The sequence below is a fragment of the Glycine max genome, chromosome 16 (genome assembly GCF_000004515.6).
Source record: "Glycine max cultivar Williams 82 chromosome 16, Glycine_max_v4.0, whole genome shotgun sequence".
Taxonomy (NCBI): Eukaryota; Viridiplantae; Streptophyta; class Magnoliopsida; order Fabales; family Fabaceae; genus Glycine; species Glycine max.
The window spans coordinates 22,184,195-22,205,558 of record NC_038252.2 but is presented as its reverse complement, the minus strand read 5'-3'; the positions used below and the strand labels follow the sequence as shown (position 1 = coordinate 22,205,558).

Genomic DNA, 21,364 nt, shown 5'->3' with positions numbered 1-21,364 from the left:
TTTCACTTAATTGTGGCTTTACTCCTACAATGCAAGACTAGTGTCCAAATGTGAGTTTTGCCACGAAAATACCTGCAAAATGGCATAAAAATGCACAAAACATCACTCAAAATATGGTTTATCACAGAAATAAAGATAAAGGGGAAATAGAAAGCGCGGGAAATGGTGGGGGATAAATTGAAAGTGTTGAAAATCATAATATAATATTCTAGTTTATTAAAAATTACGATTTATAGGCACATAACCTTTGCTTTAAAGAAAATAGAATATCATCTATTCATATACAATTAATGTAATTAGTCTATAATAAGCACTATTTTTGTGCCTCATTGAGGACCCATTATCCCTGTAGAACCTTTATGCTTGTTGCCCTTCTTTTCATGACCCATTTCTGCAACTTTTGTGACTTTTTTAGTCACTATTGTCGAGCATTATCACAACTCCATCAACTTTTTCATTGGCAACCACATCATCAAGAGCTTCATTTGTCAACCTATCCAAATCCCATAACCGAGTCCTTATTGGAGCCTAGATGCTCTCTCACATGCATGGACTTAGTCCAATGTTTTATGTCAACAATGTAAATAATTAAAAACAATGGCCTTTTTAGTGCTTTATAAATCTTTGGAAAATTATATATGGTAATACTAATGTTGGAGATGGTTCCTACAAAATATCTCATTATTGAGTTGATTTAATTTTTCAAAAATCCAAAATTGTGGGTTATAGAGTTAGTCCAGCAACAATAATTAAATTAAAAATAATATTTTTAGTGTTGAATTTTGGGAAACTAAATTTATATGTTGAAATATGCATGATGTTGAATGTCTATATAAATTCCTATGAGATTTTAAGTTGAAATGCTATGCTACAAAAAAATTTAATATTATTATGATTAATTGAACTCATGATTTCTTTCAAAAAAAAATTGAACTCATGATTAAGTGGTACTACCCTAAAGGGAGACCACTAGACCCTATAATTGAATTATTGGATTATTGTGATTTAATACCTACTTATTGCTCATTTATATGTATTCTTGAATTGAATTGTGCATGCAAATCGTGTCCTTAATGGGAGGCAAGGGAACTCCAAGTGTAAGCTTGTGTGTAATAGAATAGTGTTCTAGAAAATAGTACCACCTTTGTCCCTATATATAAGATTCTTTCAAATTACCCCTGTAACATCCTATTTTTCGTAAAATAAATTAAAAATATTTTTTATTTAAAAACAAATAGAGTTTTAGAAAAATGATGAGATTTTTATAATTAAATAAATAAGGAGAAATAACTTTATCAATTAAGATAATGATTTGAAGGGAAATAAAATGGACATTTTATTTATTCATTTGACAGAAAATAAAATAGAATTCATTTTATAAAATAAATAAATAAAGAAAAAATAGAGTAAATAAAAGGCTCAGAGTATTCTAGCAATAAATAGAGACGTAATAGGTCAATCCTTACATTTACGACATGTCTCTACGCTTTTTCTTCTTCTCAAATCCATTTTTCCTTCTTCTTTTTCCAAAATTCTCTCTTTTTCTCATATACACTCAAACATTTCTCAGTAAAATGAAAATCCCGGACTTGTTAACCATTGGATCATCTTGAAATTTTGTCTCCTTGGGTGGAACTTATTTTTGCACACAACCACCATTGGGATTCTTGGGATAATATCTTTGGTGGAAGAAATGTCCCTCCCACTGAGCTTTCTCTTTTCCCATAGACACCCAAAACCTATCCCAATAAAACTATGATCTCGAACTCTTCAACCGTTGGATTGTCATGAAATTTGGACATCGCCTTAAAAAAACATATTCCCACATTGTCACCGTTGAGATTTTCTAAATAATTTTTCTAAAGAGAGAAATTAGTCTCACACGTTGACAGTAAAATGGAGGCTACAATCTCTTCCCCTTGTCTCTAACACTTGGAAACCCTAACAGAGGAAACAGAGGAAAAGCTCAAGGAATCTTAGGGAACTGCTAGAGATGTTGCTATCACTGTCAAACTACACATGTGATCCCGCTTAGAGGTAAGGGATGAGTTTATCGCAATTAGGGTTAGAATGAGCATGTGTAGGGGATCAAATTGTGATTTACTTTGGGATGTTTATTGTATTGTAATTCTTCATGTATGATTATAATTGGGAGATTGTTATATTGTAATCATAAAATTGTTATTGAAATTGTGTGTAAGTGATAAATTGAATATGTGATGAATTGTGAGATAACATGTTGCATTGAGATCATAATATTGTTATTGAGATTGAGTATAAGTGCAAAGTTGAACGTGTGTTAATTTGTGAGATATACGTAAACATGTGATGGTGGATTGTGACATTATGAAATTTTAAATTATGGACATGAGATTTGGTTGTGAATAAGTATGTGGTTAACACTTGATGTGACAATACTTGTGTTATAAGCTGTGAATTATACAATAACTCGACTGGTGTTTACCTTGAGAAAAGTGTTTATGCGCAGTGTTAAAGGGAAAATGTAGGATTCCTAGTTAGGAACCTAAAGTGTTAAATTGTAGCACAATGTGTTAAACGTGTTTGAAACATGAGTGTGAGGTCTTGGATATTGTATAATTCATGAGCAGTGTTTGCATGCAAAAATTATTTTAGGGGTTGGACCTGAATCAAGAAGGTCAAGCCCTAATGGATTCTTCGGAGTCTAGGCCTTGAAGGTAAAGACACTCGATTTGAGTGCTCCTTTAAGCATATAACTAAATTTATAAAAACAGAGTGACCCTGACTGGTCACCTTATGATTTTACTTAGTGAGAGTGACCTAACATACTCATTGTGTGGTATGTCTTGCTATATAATCTTTAGTGCCCTGGTATTATTTTTCTAACATGGTATCACATTACATATGAGCTTAAGTCTTAGTATAATTGTTTCATAATGTTTGCTAATTGTTTATTATGAAACTGATGAGTGTTATTTTGACTCGAGTGTGTGATTCATGTATAATGTGATTGGTGATTGAAAAATGAATTTTAAATGATAAAGTGGTGAAGTGACATGAATTGTATTAAGTTGAGCTATGTTATAAATACTTTCATAATTTATTTTGATTACGTCTTTGTTTATTTATATTTTTTTAGAAATGTGATAACTCACTCCCTGTGTGTTATTTGTGTTTAGATCATGTGATGATCTCGAACCTTGTGTTCATGGGAGTATATGATTAGGTGGATGACTTTAAAGAATCTCGTGCTAGAGGATGTCAGGACACAATGTCCTGATAGAATGTGACATTGGGGATGAGTTTTTATTTTAATTGCATGATGTTATTTTATTTTACCTCACTGATTTAACAAAATTTCTTTTGTAAACTTTTGACGGCCTTGTTTTGAGCTAGATATGTTTTTAATAAGTTTATTTGGTAATATTAAAGCGAATGTAACCCTTTTACTCACATAAGATCCTTTATGTTAATTGAATAAAATCATTTTAGTTAATTCCAAATTTTTATATGTTTTTTTATTTATATGTATGTCGGGGTAGAGGATGTCACACACTCCCTTTAAAAAAATGGTTAATTTAGTTAATCACGTTAAATTTATAAATTATTTGTAATGCTCTTCAAAAATCACCTTCATTTCTCTCTCCACTTAAGTGTTTCTTACCAAGGAGTAATTAATGCTTGGTAAAAGAATGTTGTAATTAATTAAGGGTATTATAGGATAAAAATAACTAATGCACCAAACTTTTAGAATAGGATTTTATAAATAAAAAAAGGACAAATAATAAAGCGAACAACAACAAACCAACCATTAATAAGATTGAGAACATAATAATTATATGCAAGATCTCTGCAAGACCGGATCTTTAAGCACAAGATCCTTACTTAAGATCTGACACTAAAGATGCTCTAAGGCAGTCATCGAACTCTTGCTCAGAAAGACAATCCACCAAACTCCCTCATGCTTCCATGACATAATCTCATGCATTTTTTTTACCCACATGGGCTGTACATTTTGCCTTCACATTCTTATCAATGTGAAACCAATACAACAAGTTGGTTGCCTCAGGGCAAACAATTTTCACTGCATTCATCAATGTTGAATTTTTATTGGTAACAATAACTTGAGGGATTATATCACGTCTCATAAAAATACCTCGAAACCATTCCAGAGCCCAAACAACATTGTTTATACGTTCTCCCTCCAAATAGGCAAATGCAATTGAAAATGTCATCTCAATTGGTGTCACGCCAACAATGTCAAGTAAAGACAGTCTATATCTATTTGTTTTGTTTGTACTATCTATGAGAAATACCAAATTAATTACAAGCATTGGTTAATTTCACTACATCATGATGACTCCAAAATATATCATGTACAACATTTTCATCCTTCAGTCTATGCTAATGAATATACTAATTGCATTCAAGAAGTTTCATTAGTTGTTGCATTTAACTATTACTTCCTCTTATAGAAGAACGGTATGTATATCTTGCATTGTATACTTGTTTCATTGTTGTACAACTGGTGGCATTGTGCTCCTTCAACGTCAAAAGGATATTCTTTAGTTTGACCATTGACTTTGTCATATCACCAATAAGAATCTTCTCATCCTTAGTTAGTCGATTAGCATATGGATGTCCAATAAATGACTTAGCCAATGCATGATTATGACTCCTACATATTAATTTCACCATCCATCATTCACCTCCCAACACTAGTTTTGCTCACAACTTAAAGGGACACCACACATTTTCTATTACTAGTAACTGTTCATACTAAATCTTTCTTGTATGTCCTATATTTTACACTCCTCTCACAACCAATTAAAATATATGAGGTCCTTCCTCTCTTTCCAGTATTTGTGTTTAACCTCATTATCACCGCCACAAAACAAATATCATACGCAACAAAGCAAGCCCTATGCAAAACGTCATCACGGGTAGCAAACATCTACAAAAGTGATAATACATCTTTAGTCTTCAAGGGATATTCATTTACTTACTTTAACAAAATACAAAATCATATCAATACATGATAAGTATTGAAGGCATCAGAACAATCAATATTTTCAAACACATCACGTTCCTCTCCATTGTCTTCATTCACATTAACTTCTTCCGATAGTATGTTGTCACATATCCATTGATCTTCGTCCATCTTAACAAAACATTGAAAAAAAATCAATGACAAACTAACAACCTCATACATAATTCTAATTATTTATAAATAAATCTATTTATTTTAAATAACTTTCATGTTAAAATTTATTTTAAAATATTCTACACTACATAAGTATGTCGATATATCCATAAATATGTTTTTTAACATACTATCACACAATTTTATTAGTTTTTTACTACATATACAAATATATTATATTAAATTCATAAGGATATATATAAAAATTTATATCTAAATTTTCATATTTTATACACTTGCATAACTAGTTAATGTAATAATATTTCCACAAATATTATAAAAAAACTATAACTAAATTTATAAAAAAAATATTAAAAATTATTTTTTTTAATTTTGAAAATTGTTTAGGTTATACGAATTAACAATCTGTCATATTTATAAATTATTAATTTATATGACTCTTACGGATTACAGATCCATATGCTTATTAGCATAAATCCAAGTTGAAAGAAAAAACTAACCTTGATCACGACTCACGAAAATGAATTGTGTATTAAGAAAATAACAAAGAAGTATGAAGAAGAAGAAGTTAATAGCAATAATTTTGGAATTTTTACAAAAATATTGGGCGTAGAAGAAAATTTGCAAGAAGAACACAACACAAATCATTCTTTGTTCAGTTTGTTGCCGCGAGGGTCACTACACTGAACTAGTCTGAACCACCATCAAAACCCCATTCTCCTCTTCGCAATCAACCTCCAAATCCAAATTTTCTCTCTCTGCCTTCACATTCCAATTTCAAACACCATCCGAATCCAATCCAATCAAAACAAACTCGTCTCTTCCAGCGTTTTTGAAAACCCTCTCGATGCCCCGACCCAGACCCATTAATTCATGAGTCACGAGATGGAGGCACTGGCAGAAAACCCAGGTAGGTCAAGGGACTTAAAACACCCATCGAAAAACCCTACAAAACCGCCCCAACCGAACCAATTTCCCTCCCACCTCGACGCGCCCAACGTCTCCTCCACGGCGCGTGCCCTGTGCGACATCCTCACCCGAAGCTCCCCTCAGGACATCGAATCGGCGCTCTCCTCCTCGGGAATTGTCCCCGAGGAAGAGTGCACGAACGAGGTCCTGAGACTCTCGTACAATTACCCCTCCTCGGCCGTCAAGTTCTTTCGATGGGCTGGGCGCGGGAAGAAGCACCCTGTCCACACGTGGAACTTGATGGTTGACCTGCTGGGTAAAAACCAGCTCTTCGAGCCCATGTGGGACGCCGTTAGGTCCATGAAACAGGAGCAAAAGCTTTCACTATCCACTTTCGCCTCCGTTTTCCAGAGCTACTGCACCGCCGCTAGGTTTAACGAGGCCGTTATGAGCTTCGACGTGATGGACAGGTACGGTGTCAAGCAGGACGTGGTCGCCGTTAACTCGCTCCTCAGCGCCATTTGCAGCGAGGACAACCAAACCTCCTTTGGCCTCGAATTCTTCGAGGGGATCAAGGCGAAGGTGCCACCGGACGGCGACACCTTCGCCATTTTGCTCGAAGGGTGGGAGAAGGAAGGCAATGCTGCCAAAGCTAAGACCACCTTTGGGGACATGGTGGCCCACATTGGCTGGAACAAGGACAATGTTGCTGCCTACGATGCGTTTTTGATGACCCTCCTTCGCGCTGGGCTCATGGATGATGTTGTGAGGTTCCTTCAGGTCATGAAGGACCACGACTGCTTCCCAGGTTTGAAATTCTTTACCACTGCACTTGACTTTCTTGTCAAGCAAAACGATGCTGATCACGCTGTCCCCGTGTGGGATGTAATGGTGAGTGGTGAACTAGTGCCTAATTTGATCATGTACAATGCCATGATTGGGCTGCTCTGCAACAATGCTGCGGTTGACCACGCATTTCGCCTGCTCGATGAGATGGCCTTCCATGGCGCTTTCCCAGACTCCTTGACTTATAACATGATCTTCGAGTGCTTGGTGAAGAACAAAAAGGCGCGTGAGACAGAGAGGTTCTTTGCCGAGATGGTCAAGAATGAGTGGCCGCCCACAGGCTCTAATTGCGCTGCAGCCATCGCGATGCTGTTTGATTGTGATGACCCCGAAGCAGCACATGAGATTTGGAGTTATGTTGTTGAGAATCGTGTCAAGCCACTAGATGAAAGTGCGAATGCATTGCTCATTGGTCTTTGTAACATGAGTAGATTCACGGAGGTGAAGAGGTTTGCTGAGGACATTCTTGATAGAAGGATTAATATATATCAATCTACAATGAGCATACTGAAGGATGCCTTCTATAAAGAAGGTAGAAGTGCAAGAGACAGATATGATAGTCTTTATAGGAGATGGAAAGCTCATGTCCAGTTGTAATCCCAAAACTAATTTGCATTTCTTTGTTTTAAAATTTTTGGCTGTTCAACCTTTGTTGCCAAAGACAGGCAGGCAGGCTTTGCTTGTTCTTGACCGTTTTGGCATTGCCTTAAATATGGTGTTTCACAAGTTTCATCATATGCACTCCATGGTAGCCTTTCCTTTTGATAGTCTTTTTTTTCCTAGTAGTATATTTCCTATCTAATTCTTTTTCTTCTCCTTATATTGAATGTTCGTATTAATATTGTTTAGGCTTGTCACACTGCAACTTGGGATGAACTTATTAGTAGTTCATGAATAATAGTCGATTTGCATACAGATTTTTTCGAGTTAAGTATTCATGACTGCATGATCGTAATATAAAATGTTTAGTAAGAATATAATGCTTTCTGTAATTATTTGCACTGGGCTTTCAGTTTATGATTGTGATCCTTGCAAATATCTCTCCAAATTTTGGATCACATTTTGTGGTACGTGTTGTTCTTTTTGGCCCTTTTCATTAAAACCGTGCATCTTAGAACAAAGTGGCAAATTGAGTTTCTTTGTTTCATATTTCTACATGGTAATTTTATAGAACCAAAAATCTTCCAAAGTAGTAGATATAAGAACAAGGATCATACACCTCACCTAACAGAGTCCCCAAATATTTGAAAATAACAAGATCATCCTAATTCTTATTTATACTTATATCTATATATAAATGGCACTCTCTTCCCTTACCATACCCCACACAGTTGTTGTGCCTATATGTGAGCTTTAATTCATGCGCCTCTTGCTATTGTCTATCAAGTTCTGTATTATTATATTATTGGTTTCATTGTCTTGGTTCTGTAAATATGGCCATGATTTGGTGGACCATAACTTGCTCCCAAATTGGATTATGTGATAAAGCTCCATTAGTGGCTCCGTTTACATGCCTCTGAGGAGGGTTTTACTTTTTGTTATCTTGTCAGTTTCATACACTTATATTCGCATTTCAAATATTTTATGAACAACGTTAAATAGCTGTAGCAGTGCTATAGCGCTATTGCATAGTGGAATTTCTCAGATCCGTGATTGTGACCCCATCCACTATTGCGGCCACTATCATTGTTGTGGTTGTGGCATGTGTCTTGCATCCTCTTGTCGTCTCTTGCGAATCTTCAGGTAACTGAACTTTTGAGTTAACATTATGTCAATTTTCATGTATTTTAATATTATTTACATACAACATAATTTTTTTATGCATATATAATTGATATATATCTTATATTTCAACTGTTATGTAACTTTCGCTATATGTTAGCGACGATATCCACTATATCATATAGAAAAAATTATTGGCTTTCCGCCATTTCCGCAATCTGCAATTGATAACACTGATATGCATTTCAAAGAGGGCTGAGACAAGGTGACCCCTTGGCACCTTTCCTCTTTGATCTAGTGGCTGAGGGATTGACAGGACTGATGAGAGAAGCAATTTCTCAAAATAAATTCAGAAGCTTTTTGGTGGGGAAGAACAAAGTTCCTGTGAACGTTCTTCAATATGCTGACGACACTGTGTTTTTTGGAGAAGCTTCCATGGAAAATGTCAGAGTAGTGAAGACCATTCTTAGAAGCTTTGACATGGCTTCTGGGCTAAGGATCAACTTTGCTAAAAGCCAGTTCGGTGCTGTTGGCCAATCTATGGTTTGGTGCAATTCTGCTGCTACTTATCTCAATTGTGATTTACTGCAACTTCCCTTTTGCTATCTTGGAATTCCAGTGGGTGCTAATCCTAGAAGGAGGGTGGTCTGGGATCCTGTCATAAGGAAGATTGAGGCTAAGCTGAGCAAATGGAATCAGAGATTTATTTCTTTGGCTGGTAGGATCACACTCATCAATGCTGTCCTAACAGCATTACCTCTTTTTTTCCTGTCTTTTTTCAGGGTCCCTTCAGCTATCATTCATAAGATTTCTGCCATTCAAAGGAAATTCCTTTGGGGGGGAAAGCAAGAAGGAAGGAAGATTGCTTGGGTGTCTTGGAGACAGTGTTGCTCTCCTAAACATAAGGGTGGGTTGGGGATCCGAGATATTCAAAGTCTCAACCAGGCTCTTCTGTTCAAATGGAAGTGGATGATGTTTCAACAACCAGACCAACTTTGGACCAGAATTTTGATCTCTAAGTACAATGGCTGGAGAGGATTGGAGCATGGGCCTAGAAAACAGTACTTTTCTACTTGGTGGGCTGACTTAAGGGTCATCTTTCAGCATCAGAATGTGATCAATGCTGCTAACCAAATCAGGTGGAAGCTGGGGAGAGGTGACAAGTTCCTCTTTTGGGAAGATCCTTGGGGTGATGAAGGAGTTTCTCTCAAGGACCAATTCCCTGAAATGTTCAACATTTCTTCTCAAAGAGACTTTAGGGTAGCAGAGGTGGGATCTTGGACAGAGAATGGGTGGGTTTGGAACATGGTTTGGAGAAGACACTTGTTTGATAACGAGGTGCAGTTAGCTTCTAAATTCATTGATCACATCCACCAAGTCAGTTTAAACAACAATCTCAATGACACCTGGGTTTGGAGAGCTGAATCCACTGGGATTATCTCAACTAAATCTGTCTATCAAGTTATTAAACCTGAACTTCATGATGAAGGTCAGCACCTGGGATTCAAGAATCTTTGGGAGACCAAAGCCCCTCCTAAAGCCCTATCCTTTGCTTGGAGGTTACTTTGGGATAGACTTCCCACGAAGGACAATCTGACCAAGAGGCAAATTCAGGTGGATAATGATTTATGTCCTTTCTGCCATAGTCAACCTGAAACTGCATCCCACTTATTTTTCACTTGTGGCAAAATTATGCCTATGTGGTGGGAATTTTTATCTTGGGTAAAGGAAGACAAGGTGTTTCACTGTAGGCCAATGGATAATTTTCTCCAGCATTATTCCTCAGCAGCATCAAAGGTCTCTAATACAAGAAGGATAATGTGGTGGATAGCAGCTACACTTTCAATTTGGAGGCTCAGGAATGATATCATTTTTCAGAATCAAGATTTTGATATTACTAGGCTGCAAGATAACTCCTTGTTCCTATTATGGACCTGGCTGAGGGGGTGGGAAAGGAACTTCCAGATTCCTTATTATTGTTGGTCTTCAAATATGTCCACAGCTTTTAGCTAAAGCTTCTGTTTTTAGGATTTTCATTCGTGTAGGGGGTTATATTTCCTGATCTTTCAGGATCCTATTTGTAATATGTAGTACCTCTGGTACTTTTATTATATAATATAATTTATCTTGGCCTTTCAAAAAAAAAAACTAAAACATTCTTTTTTATAATACAATTACAAAAATCCACTAAGTGAGGTTAGTTACATGGATCTCACAATGTAATCGGGATAAGTTAAAGACCAAATTCTCAGGAATATTATTCATCATGAGGCTCCTCTTAACAATTTCATCCAATGTCTTTCCTGGTCTCCCTTTCCCTGTTTTCAAATGACTAAAAACCATGCAATTTAATCCTTATTGGTGGTTCTATTGACATTTTGGCCCGTATCCAAACCATCTTAATCAATTGTTTATCTTTTTCTCAATTGGTACCACACCAATAAATCCTTGAATATAGATAATTTTGTATTTTTTCCTTTTTTGATTGACCATTCATTTAGGATTTATCTTGACATTTTTATTTTTGCTACTCCCACATTTTTCTCTTGTTGACTCTTGTAGCCTAACATTCACAGTCTTTTTCTAATACATGCATTAGTAACAGTGTTGTTAAAAAGCGGCCATGGCGGCGCCATGGCGGAAAGGCGTGGCGGTTTTTTGAAAAAACGCCACCGAATAGCGGTGGCGTGGCGGGTTTCGAATGGCGGCCGCCATAGCCATGACGGTCATGGCGGTTATGGCGGCATGGCGGAAAATAGCGTTTTCTTTTTGTTTTTTTCTGCAGTAGGTGTTGGGCTGACAGTGATGACCCCACGGCGGCAACAAGCACCGGCACGAAGGGCGGCGATGAGCACCGGCACGAAGGGTGGCGACGAGCACCGGCATGAAGGGCGGCGACAAGCACCGGCACGAACGGCGGTGACAACGCGCACGAAGCAGTTTCGCACTTCCGGGACCGATTGGCCTTGTGCGAGGTCACCCTTTCTAAGGTGCAAATTCTCTCGAATCAGATCTTCCTTTCGAAGATCTTGGGCGGAAGGCGCCGACGATGAGTCAGCCGAAGGTTCGGAATGAGCTTCTGAGCCCGAAGAAATGGGATGAGAAGAAATGGGCGCCGACGACGATATTTTCCTCTGTGTACATGGGATGAGAAGAAATGGGCTGACCTGACCTCCCGCTGGACCTTTGAGAAGTGGTGCGTGCAAGGTGTAATTTTTTTTGTTTTGTTTTTGCTGTTTGACACCCCTTTTTTGTGTCTGCAGCTTTTTTTTTCCTTTTGCTAATTGACACCCTCTTTTTACTTTTGACAGTCCCATTTTTATTTTTTTTCCTATTTGACACCACAATTTTTTTTTCCTGTCCAGTCCTCTTTTGTTTTTTTTTTCAATTTCAATGAGTATATATATATGTATATATTTTTTTTTTTGGTCCGCCATGACATCCGCCATTTTCCGCTACGCCATCCGCCATATTTTTATGGCGGATTTTTGGCTTTCCGCCATCCGCCATTAACATCATTGATTAGTAAAGGAATAGGTTAACAGGCAGGAAGAGGAAGTGTGGTAACAGAATACCAGAGTATAAGAATTTATAATACCAGTAGATGTTTAGTGGGAAAATAATTGTAATAAAGAGAGAAGGAATAAATTGGGAAGGAGAAAAGTTAGTAAGTACTTAGATTTAGATCAGAATTCAATGGGGAGAATTCAGGTGTCTCTAATACCTGGGTTATATTTTCTGTTTCAGTAATTTGTCTTGTCCATCCCTGTTTATGAATTCATCTCCATTGAGTTACAAAGGGGGGATTGATTTGAATAAATTTTTCATTTTCTTATTTTTTCTGATCCAGTTATATCAAAGGTTTGTATGAAAGTTGTATGGAAGTCGAATTGTGGGCAGAACATGCTGCTACCACCCCCCCGTCCCCCCACATAGAACTTAGGCATTCCATTTCCTGCAGAAAAAGTCATGGACTACTCTTTCTCTCTTCCTCTACAGGTTGCATCTCATTCCTTACTCTAGTAATGGCTTGATATCAACAAAGAACCCCAGCAAAGCACTGTTGGTTCCTTTGCATTAAAAAGTTCTTCCTTTCTATACTAGTGTTTGGGGAATGAAGTTGCATTCTAGGTGAATACAAAACAAAGCTTGTTTGGTTACATGAATCAATGGACACCATAATATATAGACAAACTATTGACCTTTAGAGTTTACATCCTTTGTTAATGGTTTTGCTGATAGGTTTTCAATGTCCCCATTTGTAATCTGTAAGTGTATATAAGAATAACTAACCTAAGTTTTTCTACTGTAGATAGTTAACTGTTAGCCTTAGTCAGTTGACAGTTATAACAGAACCTCAGCAGTATAAATTCTGCTCTTGTAAGAGATTTCAGTGGCTTTGTATTTTCTTCTTCTGTCTGTAATACAAGTCCTGATTCTCTCTCTCTCTCTCTTTATATCTTCCCTACATAGTATCTAGAGCTTTTTAATCCTCTTTCATGGCTTCCACGAATCCTGGTGCTATTCCGGCTAACACCGGTGGCACAGGTGCTGTTCCAACCGGCAAGATTCCAGCCTATTCTGAGATTGCATTCAATTCTGGTGTGATTCCAGTTCACTCCTTTCAGATGAATCAAGATGTTACTGTTGCTTCAGTCACCAAGAATTTTTCACATCAAATCACTGAAAAGTTGAATGATAAAAATTTTCTACTCTGGCGACAGCAAGTTGAGCCAGCAATTTCTTGGTCTCAATCATTTCGTGGCCAGTCCTCAAATTCCTCCTCGTTACCTTTCCGATGCCGATCGTGAGCTTGATCATGTGAATCCTTCGTTTTCGCTGTGGCAGAAGCAAGATAAATTTCTGCTTGTTTGCCTACAATTGACTCTTTCGAGCTCGATTCTTGCTTGTGTTCTTGGATCTACTCACTCGTATCAGGTATGGGACAAGATCCATGTCTATTTTCATCATCAAACTCGGATGAAAGCTCGTCAACTGCGATCAGCTCTTCGTCATTCGACTCTTGACAATTGTCCTGTTTTGGAATTTCTTTCTCGTGTTAAGGTGCTCATTGATGAGCTTGCTTTTGTTGGCAATGCTGCCACATATCGTGAACAGATGGATTCTATCCTTGAGGGCCTTCCTCAAGAATTTGATTCTGTTATTGCTTTGATCAAAAGTCGCATCCCTCAAATCACCATTGAAGAGGCTGAAGGTTATATTCTTGTGCAGGAGCTGCGGCTTTGCAAATATACAAGGCTTGAGTCTTCGACTAACTCCTTCACTCCAACGGTTAATCTCACTCGGACAAGAGTGACAACTCGAATTCATACTCAGACACCAATGCTGTGTATACAAATCAGTATTCTTCAGATTCGCAAGGTTCTGGTGGCCATAATAAATGCAGAGGAGGTGGTTTCAACCACAGTGGAGGACGCGGTGGTGGTCGGAGTTCTGTTCAATGTCAAGTATGTTTCAAGTATAATCACACAGCTCTGACCTGTTGCAATAGGTTCAACCCTCAGTATCAAGCTGCCAATAGTTGAAACAACAACAATTATGGAAATGATACTAATCATAATCAGAACAACAACTGGAACAACAGGAATAGCAATCAAAATTGGGGTCAGAATCTGAATCAAAACAGCAACTGGAACAATTCCTCCTCCAATTGGAGTTTGCAGCAGAGTCAAAATCAGAATTGTAACTCTCAGAGTTCTAGTTCAAGGCCTCCAGAAGCTATGGGGGCAAATTCTGATTCTAAAGCTTCTTCATCATTGTTTCCAGATTCTGGAGCCTCTTTTCATGTAACCAATAACTCACAGAATATCCAGCAAACCTCTCCCTTTGAGGGTCCAGATCAGATCTTTATTGGTAATGGACAAGGTCTAAATATCTCAGCCTCTCGTCACTCCAATTTTGTTTCTCCTTTCAGTCCTAATGTCAAACTTATTCTTAAAAACATGCTTCTTGTTTCTCAATCCCCAAGAACATGATCAGTGTATGTAAATTTGCAAAGGATACCCATGTTTTCTTTGAATTTCATGCTAATCGTTGCTTTGTTAAATCTCAGGATTCCAATAGGATCCTTCTACAAGGAGATATTGGACCTGATGGATTATATCAGTTTCCAAAACTTCAATTCTGCTCTGCTGTGTCTTCCCCAGCTTGTGTTAATACTGTTTCTTCTGCTGCTTGTAATAACAATGTGCCTAATTCTGTATATATTTGGCACCTTAGGCTAGGGCATTTCAATTCTCAGTCTTTAAAGTTTGTACTGAATTGCCCTTTTGTTCTGCTTGTTGTATGGGCAAGATTCATAGATTTCCTTCTAAGCTTTCTCAAACTGTGTATAATTCTTCTTTGGAATTAATATACAGTGAATTGTGGGGCCTGCTCCTATGAATTTTCATTGTCAATTTAGATATTATATGTCCTTTATAGATGCTTATTCACGGTTTACTTGGATATATTTTTTAAAGAATAAGTCTGATGCTTTGCCTGTCTTTAAACAGTCCAAATCTCCTGTTGAATTGCAATTTAACAAAAAGATTAAAGCTATTCAAACAGATTAAGGAGGGGAGTTTCAAGTTTTCTCTTCTTTTCTGTCAGAATTGGGGATTGTTCATTGGCTGACTTGTCCACATACACATCACCAAAATGGTGTAGTGGAAAGAAAGTATCATCACATAGTTGAATTGGGTCTTTCTCTTCTTAGTCATGCTTCCCTGCCTCTTTCTTTTTGGGATCATGCTTTTCAGACTGCTGTGTATCTCATAAACAGGTTACCTTCAGCTCCTCTTAAGTTTGCCATTCCTTAGATGGTTTTTTTCAAACTGAATCTGATTATCAGTTTTTAAGAGTGTTTGGTTTCTCTTGTTTTCCTTTTTTGCGTCCTTATAATACTCAAACTTGAATTCAGGTCTTCTGAATGTGTGTTTTTGGGTTATTCACTCAGTCACAAGGGTTATAAGTGCTTGTTCTCTTCTGGGAAAATTTTCATTTCAAAAGATGCTATTTTCAATGAAAATCAGTCTCCTTATCCTACCCTCTTTTCCTCTCCTACTTCCAGTTCCACACCTACTGAGTTCATTTCAACCACCTTAACTGTCATTGAGTCAGTTTGTCATCCTCCTCTCAATTCTAATCCTTCTTCCTCATCCTCTATTGAGGCTCCCCACTCTTCACCTTCTGTTGAGGCTTCCAGGTCTGATCCTGTTGTCTCCCAACATTTTGATCCTGCACAGTCTTCCAATTTGGCTTCTTCTGCCTCTGTTACAGTGATGTCTGATGACCCTCCTCAGTTGTCTGCAACTGAATCTCCCAATCCTCCTCAACCAGCTCTTGTCAGACCAGACAATGTGCATCCTATGGTTACATGAGCCAAAGATGGCATAGTGCAGCCAAGAATTCATCCTTCCTTGCTTCTTGTTCATACTGAACCCAAGTTAGTTAAACAAGCTCTTCAAGATACAAAGTGGTTTGCTGCTATGACTGATGAATTTCAAGCTCTTCAAAAGAACAACACTTGGGACCCTAGTCTCTCATCTTCCTCACAAAAATGCTGTTGGATGTAAGTGGGCCTTTAGAGTTAAAGAAAATTCTGATGGCAGTATCAATAGATACAAAGCCAGATTAGTGGCTAAGGCTTTAATCAAAACTTTGGTTTTGATTTTCATGAGACATTTTCTCTAGTAATCAAACCAGTGACTATTAGAGTGATTTTAACTCTTTCTATTACTCACAAGTGGCCCCTGCAGCAGTTGGATGTAAATAATGCCTTTCTCAATGGGCTGTTAGAGGAAGAAGTTTACATCACTCAACCTCCAGGGTTTGAGTCCTCTGATAAATCCCTTGTATATAAACTGAATAAAGCAATTTATGGACTCAAACTTAAGCCACTTTATTGAAGTTTGGGTTCACTGACAGCAAATGTGACCCTTCTTTATTCATTTAAAAGACTTCCTCTACCACTACCTACATTTTAGTATATGTATTATCACTGGAAATTCATCTGCACTGGTGCAAAAGTTAATTCAGCAACTCATTGCTTCATTTTCTCTCGAGCAGCCAGGCTCTTTTATTTTTTGGGGATTGAGGTTCATTCATTATCCAGTGGAGCACTTTTGATGACTCAGTCCAAGTACATTCGAGATCTGTTACAGAAAACCAATATGCTAGAAGCAAAGCCCATTTCTTCTCCTATGAACTCTAGCTGCAGACTCTCCAAACATGGCTCTGATTTACTGCTAGATCCCTCCTTTTACAGATCTGTTGTTGGAGCCTTGCATTATGTTACAATCACTCACCCTGAACTCAGTTTTGCTGTTAACAAAGTATGTCAGTTTATGGCTTCTCTTGAGTCTCACTGGACTGCTGTGAAAAGGATTTTGAGGTACCTTAAAGGTGCCCTTCATGCTCGACTCATTCTGTATCCTGCCTCTCTTAAAAACCATCTTCCTCTTAGGGGCTTTTGTGACTCTGACTGGGCTTCAGACCTAGATGACAGAAGATCTACATCTGGTGCAGCTGTCTTTGTTGGTCCTAACCTGGTGTCTTGGTGGTCTAGAAAGCAAAAGGCGGTTTCTAGGTCCAGTACTGAAGCAGAATATAGAAGTTTAGTTGCTGCCACAGCTGATATTCTCTGGATTCAGACTCTTCTCTTGGAACTTGCAGTCCCTCATTCTATACCTATCATGCTGTGCGACAATTCCAGTGCACTGCAGCTAGCTCATAATCCAGTTCTCCATGCTAGAACTAAACATATGGAGTTGAATGTGTTTTTTGTCCGAGAAAAGGTTCTTACTAAGCAGCTGGTGGTTCAGCATATACCTGGCACAGACCAATGGGAAGATTTACTTACCAAGCCTTTGTCTTCTACTAGGTTCACATATTTGAGCTCCAAACTCAATGTAGCTGAGCTACCTTTGGTTTCTCATCGAGTTTTGGGTGTGTGTGTGGGGGGGGGGGGGGGGGGGGGGGGGGGGGGGGGGGGGGTATAAGTGTATATAAGAATATCTATTTTTTCTACTGTAGATAGTTAAAGCCTTAGTCAGTTGACAGGTATAACCAAATCTTAGCAGTATAAATACTGCTCTAGTAAGAGATTTCAGTGGCTTTGTATATTTTCTTCTGTCTATAATACAAGTCCTGATTCTCTCTCTCTCTCTATATATATATATACATACACACACACACACACATATATATATCTATATATATATCTTCTCTCTTAAATTTTAACACTCATCAGTCAGACAGGCAGGTTTTGCTTGTTCTGGACTGTCTCAGTTGTGCCTTTCTTTAAAGGAGTGTTCTATTAGTTTCCATGGTAACCTATCCTTTTGATAATCCTGTCCATGTAGTTTTCTTTCCTGTCTAATTCCTTTTCTTCTCCTCATATTAAATGTTTATGTTAGTATTTTTTAGACTGATCAAAGTCATCTACTTGAGATTAACTAAGTGGTTCATGAATTGTAGGGAATTTGCATGCTGCTTTTTTAAGTTAAGTAGTCATGATACAATAATCATTATAAAAAATGATTAGCATGACTGCAAAGCTTCATGCATGTTAAGTATTTGCTTTTGACTATCAGTTTATGATGGTTAACCCAGTCTCAGCATTGTCTCTCAAATTTTCTGTTCATATTTTGTAGGACAGGCAGTTCTTTTTTTTTTGGGGGGGGGGGGGCGCTTTTCGTGAAAGTTACACATGTTGCTAAAGCTGCAAATTGAATTTCCTTGCTCCATGCTCCTACATGGACATTTTATTATCAATGTAGGCTTTAACAAGTGCCTCGTGCTAATAGTGTATAATATATCTGTACATCTATTTTTGATGTTATTGCCTTGGTGGTGTAAATGGGGAGTCATGGTACCAGAATTCTGGCCGCGGCATTGATGTTTTCAAGGTCTCTGCAATTGTGTCCACAATTGCAATTTAAAACACTAGGACCACAACAAAGATCAGAGTGGATAGTTGGATAATAAAGTTCTCTAAGGGGTGTACATGCCATTGGGATGGTTGTCTTTTGTTATGTTGGTTTTGGTATCAGATTTTAGATTGATGTTTCAAATACTCTATGAATTCTGTAAGTGGGTCAAGGAGTTTCTATTTTTTTTTAGGCCCATTTCATACCCAGATCGACAGTTCCAAAGAGATACACCTTGCTCAACCATTATTTTTACTGTGTGCATTATTAAAGGTTTTTCTGTAGTCATATGATAGTTGAATTGTGGGTAACGTTTTTTTGCATCACACTCTGTCCCCTCCCCCGACTTTTGGGCTCTCACTCATAGAACATAGGTACTTCTGAATCAAAATTCATGGATTATTCCCTCACTCTCACCCTCCGTAGAATGCTTCTCATTTCTTGCTCTAGCCATGACATGATCAACAAAGAACCCTGGCAAAGCTCTGTTGCTTCCTTTTCATTAAAATGTTCTTCCTTTTGATACTAGGGTTTTAGAAACGAGATTTTCTTCTAGGCTAATAAGGTAACAAGATTGTTGATCTTCACAGAGGGATATTGTGCATACTGCTAAGTCTAACCACCTGTCTCCATTTTTTCTTCCATTTCCCCCTATCTTCCCTTTGTGTATTCATCTCTCAAACATGATGTCAAGCTCCAAAAGATGCTGATGTATTTGATGTAAATTGTCCATAGATTTGGTAAAGGTGAAGGTGATGTTTTAGAATTTAATGTGGTTGAAATTTACGGCCTTGTTAAAAAAGGTATATAGTTTAGTTATATGGTTTACAGTTAATGAGAATAGTTCTGAGATCTCATAAGTAATAATAAACACTCATCACTCATCTCATGTAATGTGTGCAAGGAATGTGCTACGAGTTGTGTATCTTGCGCTGTTAAACTTGTTTATTGACTAGTGATCTGTATTCTGCAGTTTTTCTTTTCCCCACATTTAGCTCATTTACACTGTTTGCACAGAAGAGGAAATATGTTACAAGTTTTTTTTTTTTTATTGCGAAAAGTTTAGGGAAAGGGGAAGCTACAATTCCTAGGCCAGGGCTTGCCAAGGGATTATGGTGTTCTTTATAAACAGCATACCAAGATGGATGCGTATCAAACCTAAGGCTTGTCAAGCAAAGTGCCTTGATCCTTACTAGTTAACCAACTTCTGGTGGCCAATAAATCTATTTATTACTTTGAATTATACTTATATATGGTCCTTGTGACATTTTGAGACTTGTTAACTTTGTATAAATGTTACATGCTTTGAGAAAATTACAGGTTGAAGCATATCTTAATCATACATCAATTGTTATTTTGCAATTATACCTTTTGAACATTATAAGTGATATCAACTATTCTGTTTTTAGTGTAGGTGCATAAAGCACAGCTTGAAAATGATATTTGAATCCTTTATACATCCTAAAGCATTTCTTCAATATACAGAGAATTGTGTAAGGTTAATAATTGTTCGTCTTACCAGCTATAAGTATGAGGATTTCATAAATGAATGTTACTGGTTGTCAATATATCAATATACCAATTGTTACTGCATTGGATTGTCATTGTTTTTAGGGATGGGGATGAGTCGAACAGCTTGTCAAAGGTCTTTGGCTCGGTCTATTTAAGGTTCGGCTCGATTTGACTTGTTTACTATAAAGGTCAAGTTCAAGCTTTTTAGATAAAAATGTCAAACTTAAACTATAAAAAAAACTTGGTAAGCTTAATAAATCGGTTTGTTTAAGTAATAATAATAATAATGTGAAAAATTAACATAAAGTGCTTAGAGAGTTCACTTGTATGTGAAAAAATTTTAAAAAGAAAGAGACTCAAGCTAAAAGGATAATGTAATCAGATTAATACTTCCAAGGAAAAAGAATGTTTTGTAGAGACATTTTCAGACAATTTAAATATTTTTGTTTGGCAATATTAGTATAAATCATCTCTAATCCATATATTTTTTTAATGTTATGCTCTCTTTTTTCATTTTCTTTTGATATATTTTATGTTTTAACGACTTGAATTCAATATGATTTTGTTTATCAATTATTTTTGGATTTGTACATTATTTATATGAAATTTCGTAAGTTTCTTTTTTAGTTAGTATTTCACTAGGTTTTAAAATAAGACAAAATTGCATTTTTGGTCTTCCAGTTTATCTCTAGTTTCGGATTTAGTCCTCCAGTAATTTAATTCACGAATTTGGTTCTCCTATTTTGTAAAATCGTGTAATGTTGGTTCCCCAGACTATAATTGGATGTTGACCGTTAACAAGTGATGTTGACTGTCACATGTCACGTTCTTATTGGATGATGATTGTCACATGTCATGTTTTGATTGGTCAATGAAAACAACAATGCATTTCATCTTTCATGGAGTTGACATCCAATCAGAACATAATTCGTGGTAGTCATCATCCAATAAGAACGTGACACATGATAGTCAACATCACTTGTTAACGATCAATGTCCAATTGTGGCCTGGGGGACCAACATTACACGATTTAACAAAATATGAGGACCAAATTTGTGAATTAAATTATTGGAGGACCAAATCCGAAACTGGAGATAAATTGGGGGACCAAATTTGTAATTTTGCCTTAAAATAATTAATTGATCAAAGACGTCTTTAAGCAAGCTTTTAAATAGGCTTGTAAGTCAAACCAGACTTTTATGTAAGTCGAGACTTTAAAAAAAGCCTATGACAGGTAATGAATCAACTCAAGTCGAGTTCAAGCTTAGTAAAGCTTGGCTTGACTCGGCTCATTTTCACC

The 21,364-nt window shown here is 37.1% G+C and overlaps 1 protein-coding gene across 1 annotated transcript; it reads left to right on the top strand.

The window, feature by feature from the left end:
* The first annotated feature begins 5,712 nt into the window (after positions 1-5,712).
* On the top strand, positions 5,713-7,741 carry LOC100796114 (pentatricopeptide repeat-containing protein At1g77360, mitochondrial). The gene has a single exon (XM_003548648.5). It carries the CDS (start codon positions 6,017-6,019, stop codon positions 7,493-7,495), a length of 1,479 nt encoding a protein of 492 aa, XP_003548696.2. The 5' UTR covers positions 5,713-6,016; the 3' UTR covers positions 7,496-7,741.
* The last annotated feature ends 13,623 nt before the right edge of the window (positions 7,742-21,364 follow it).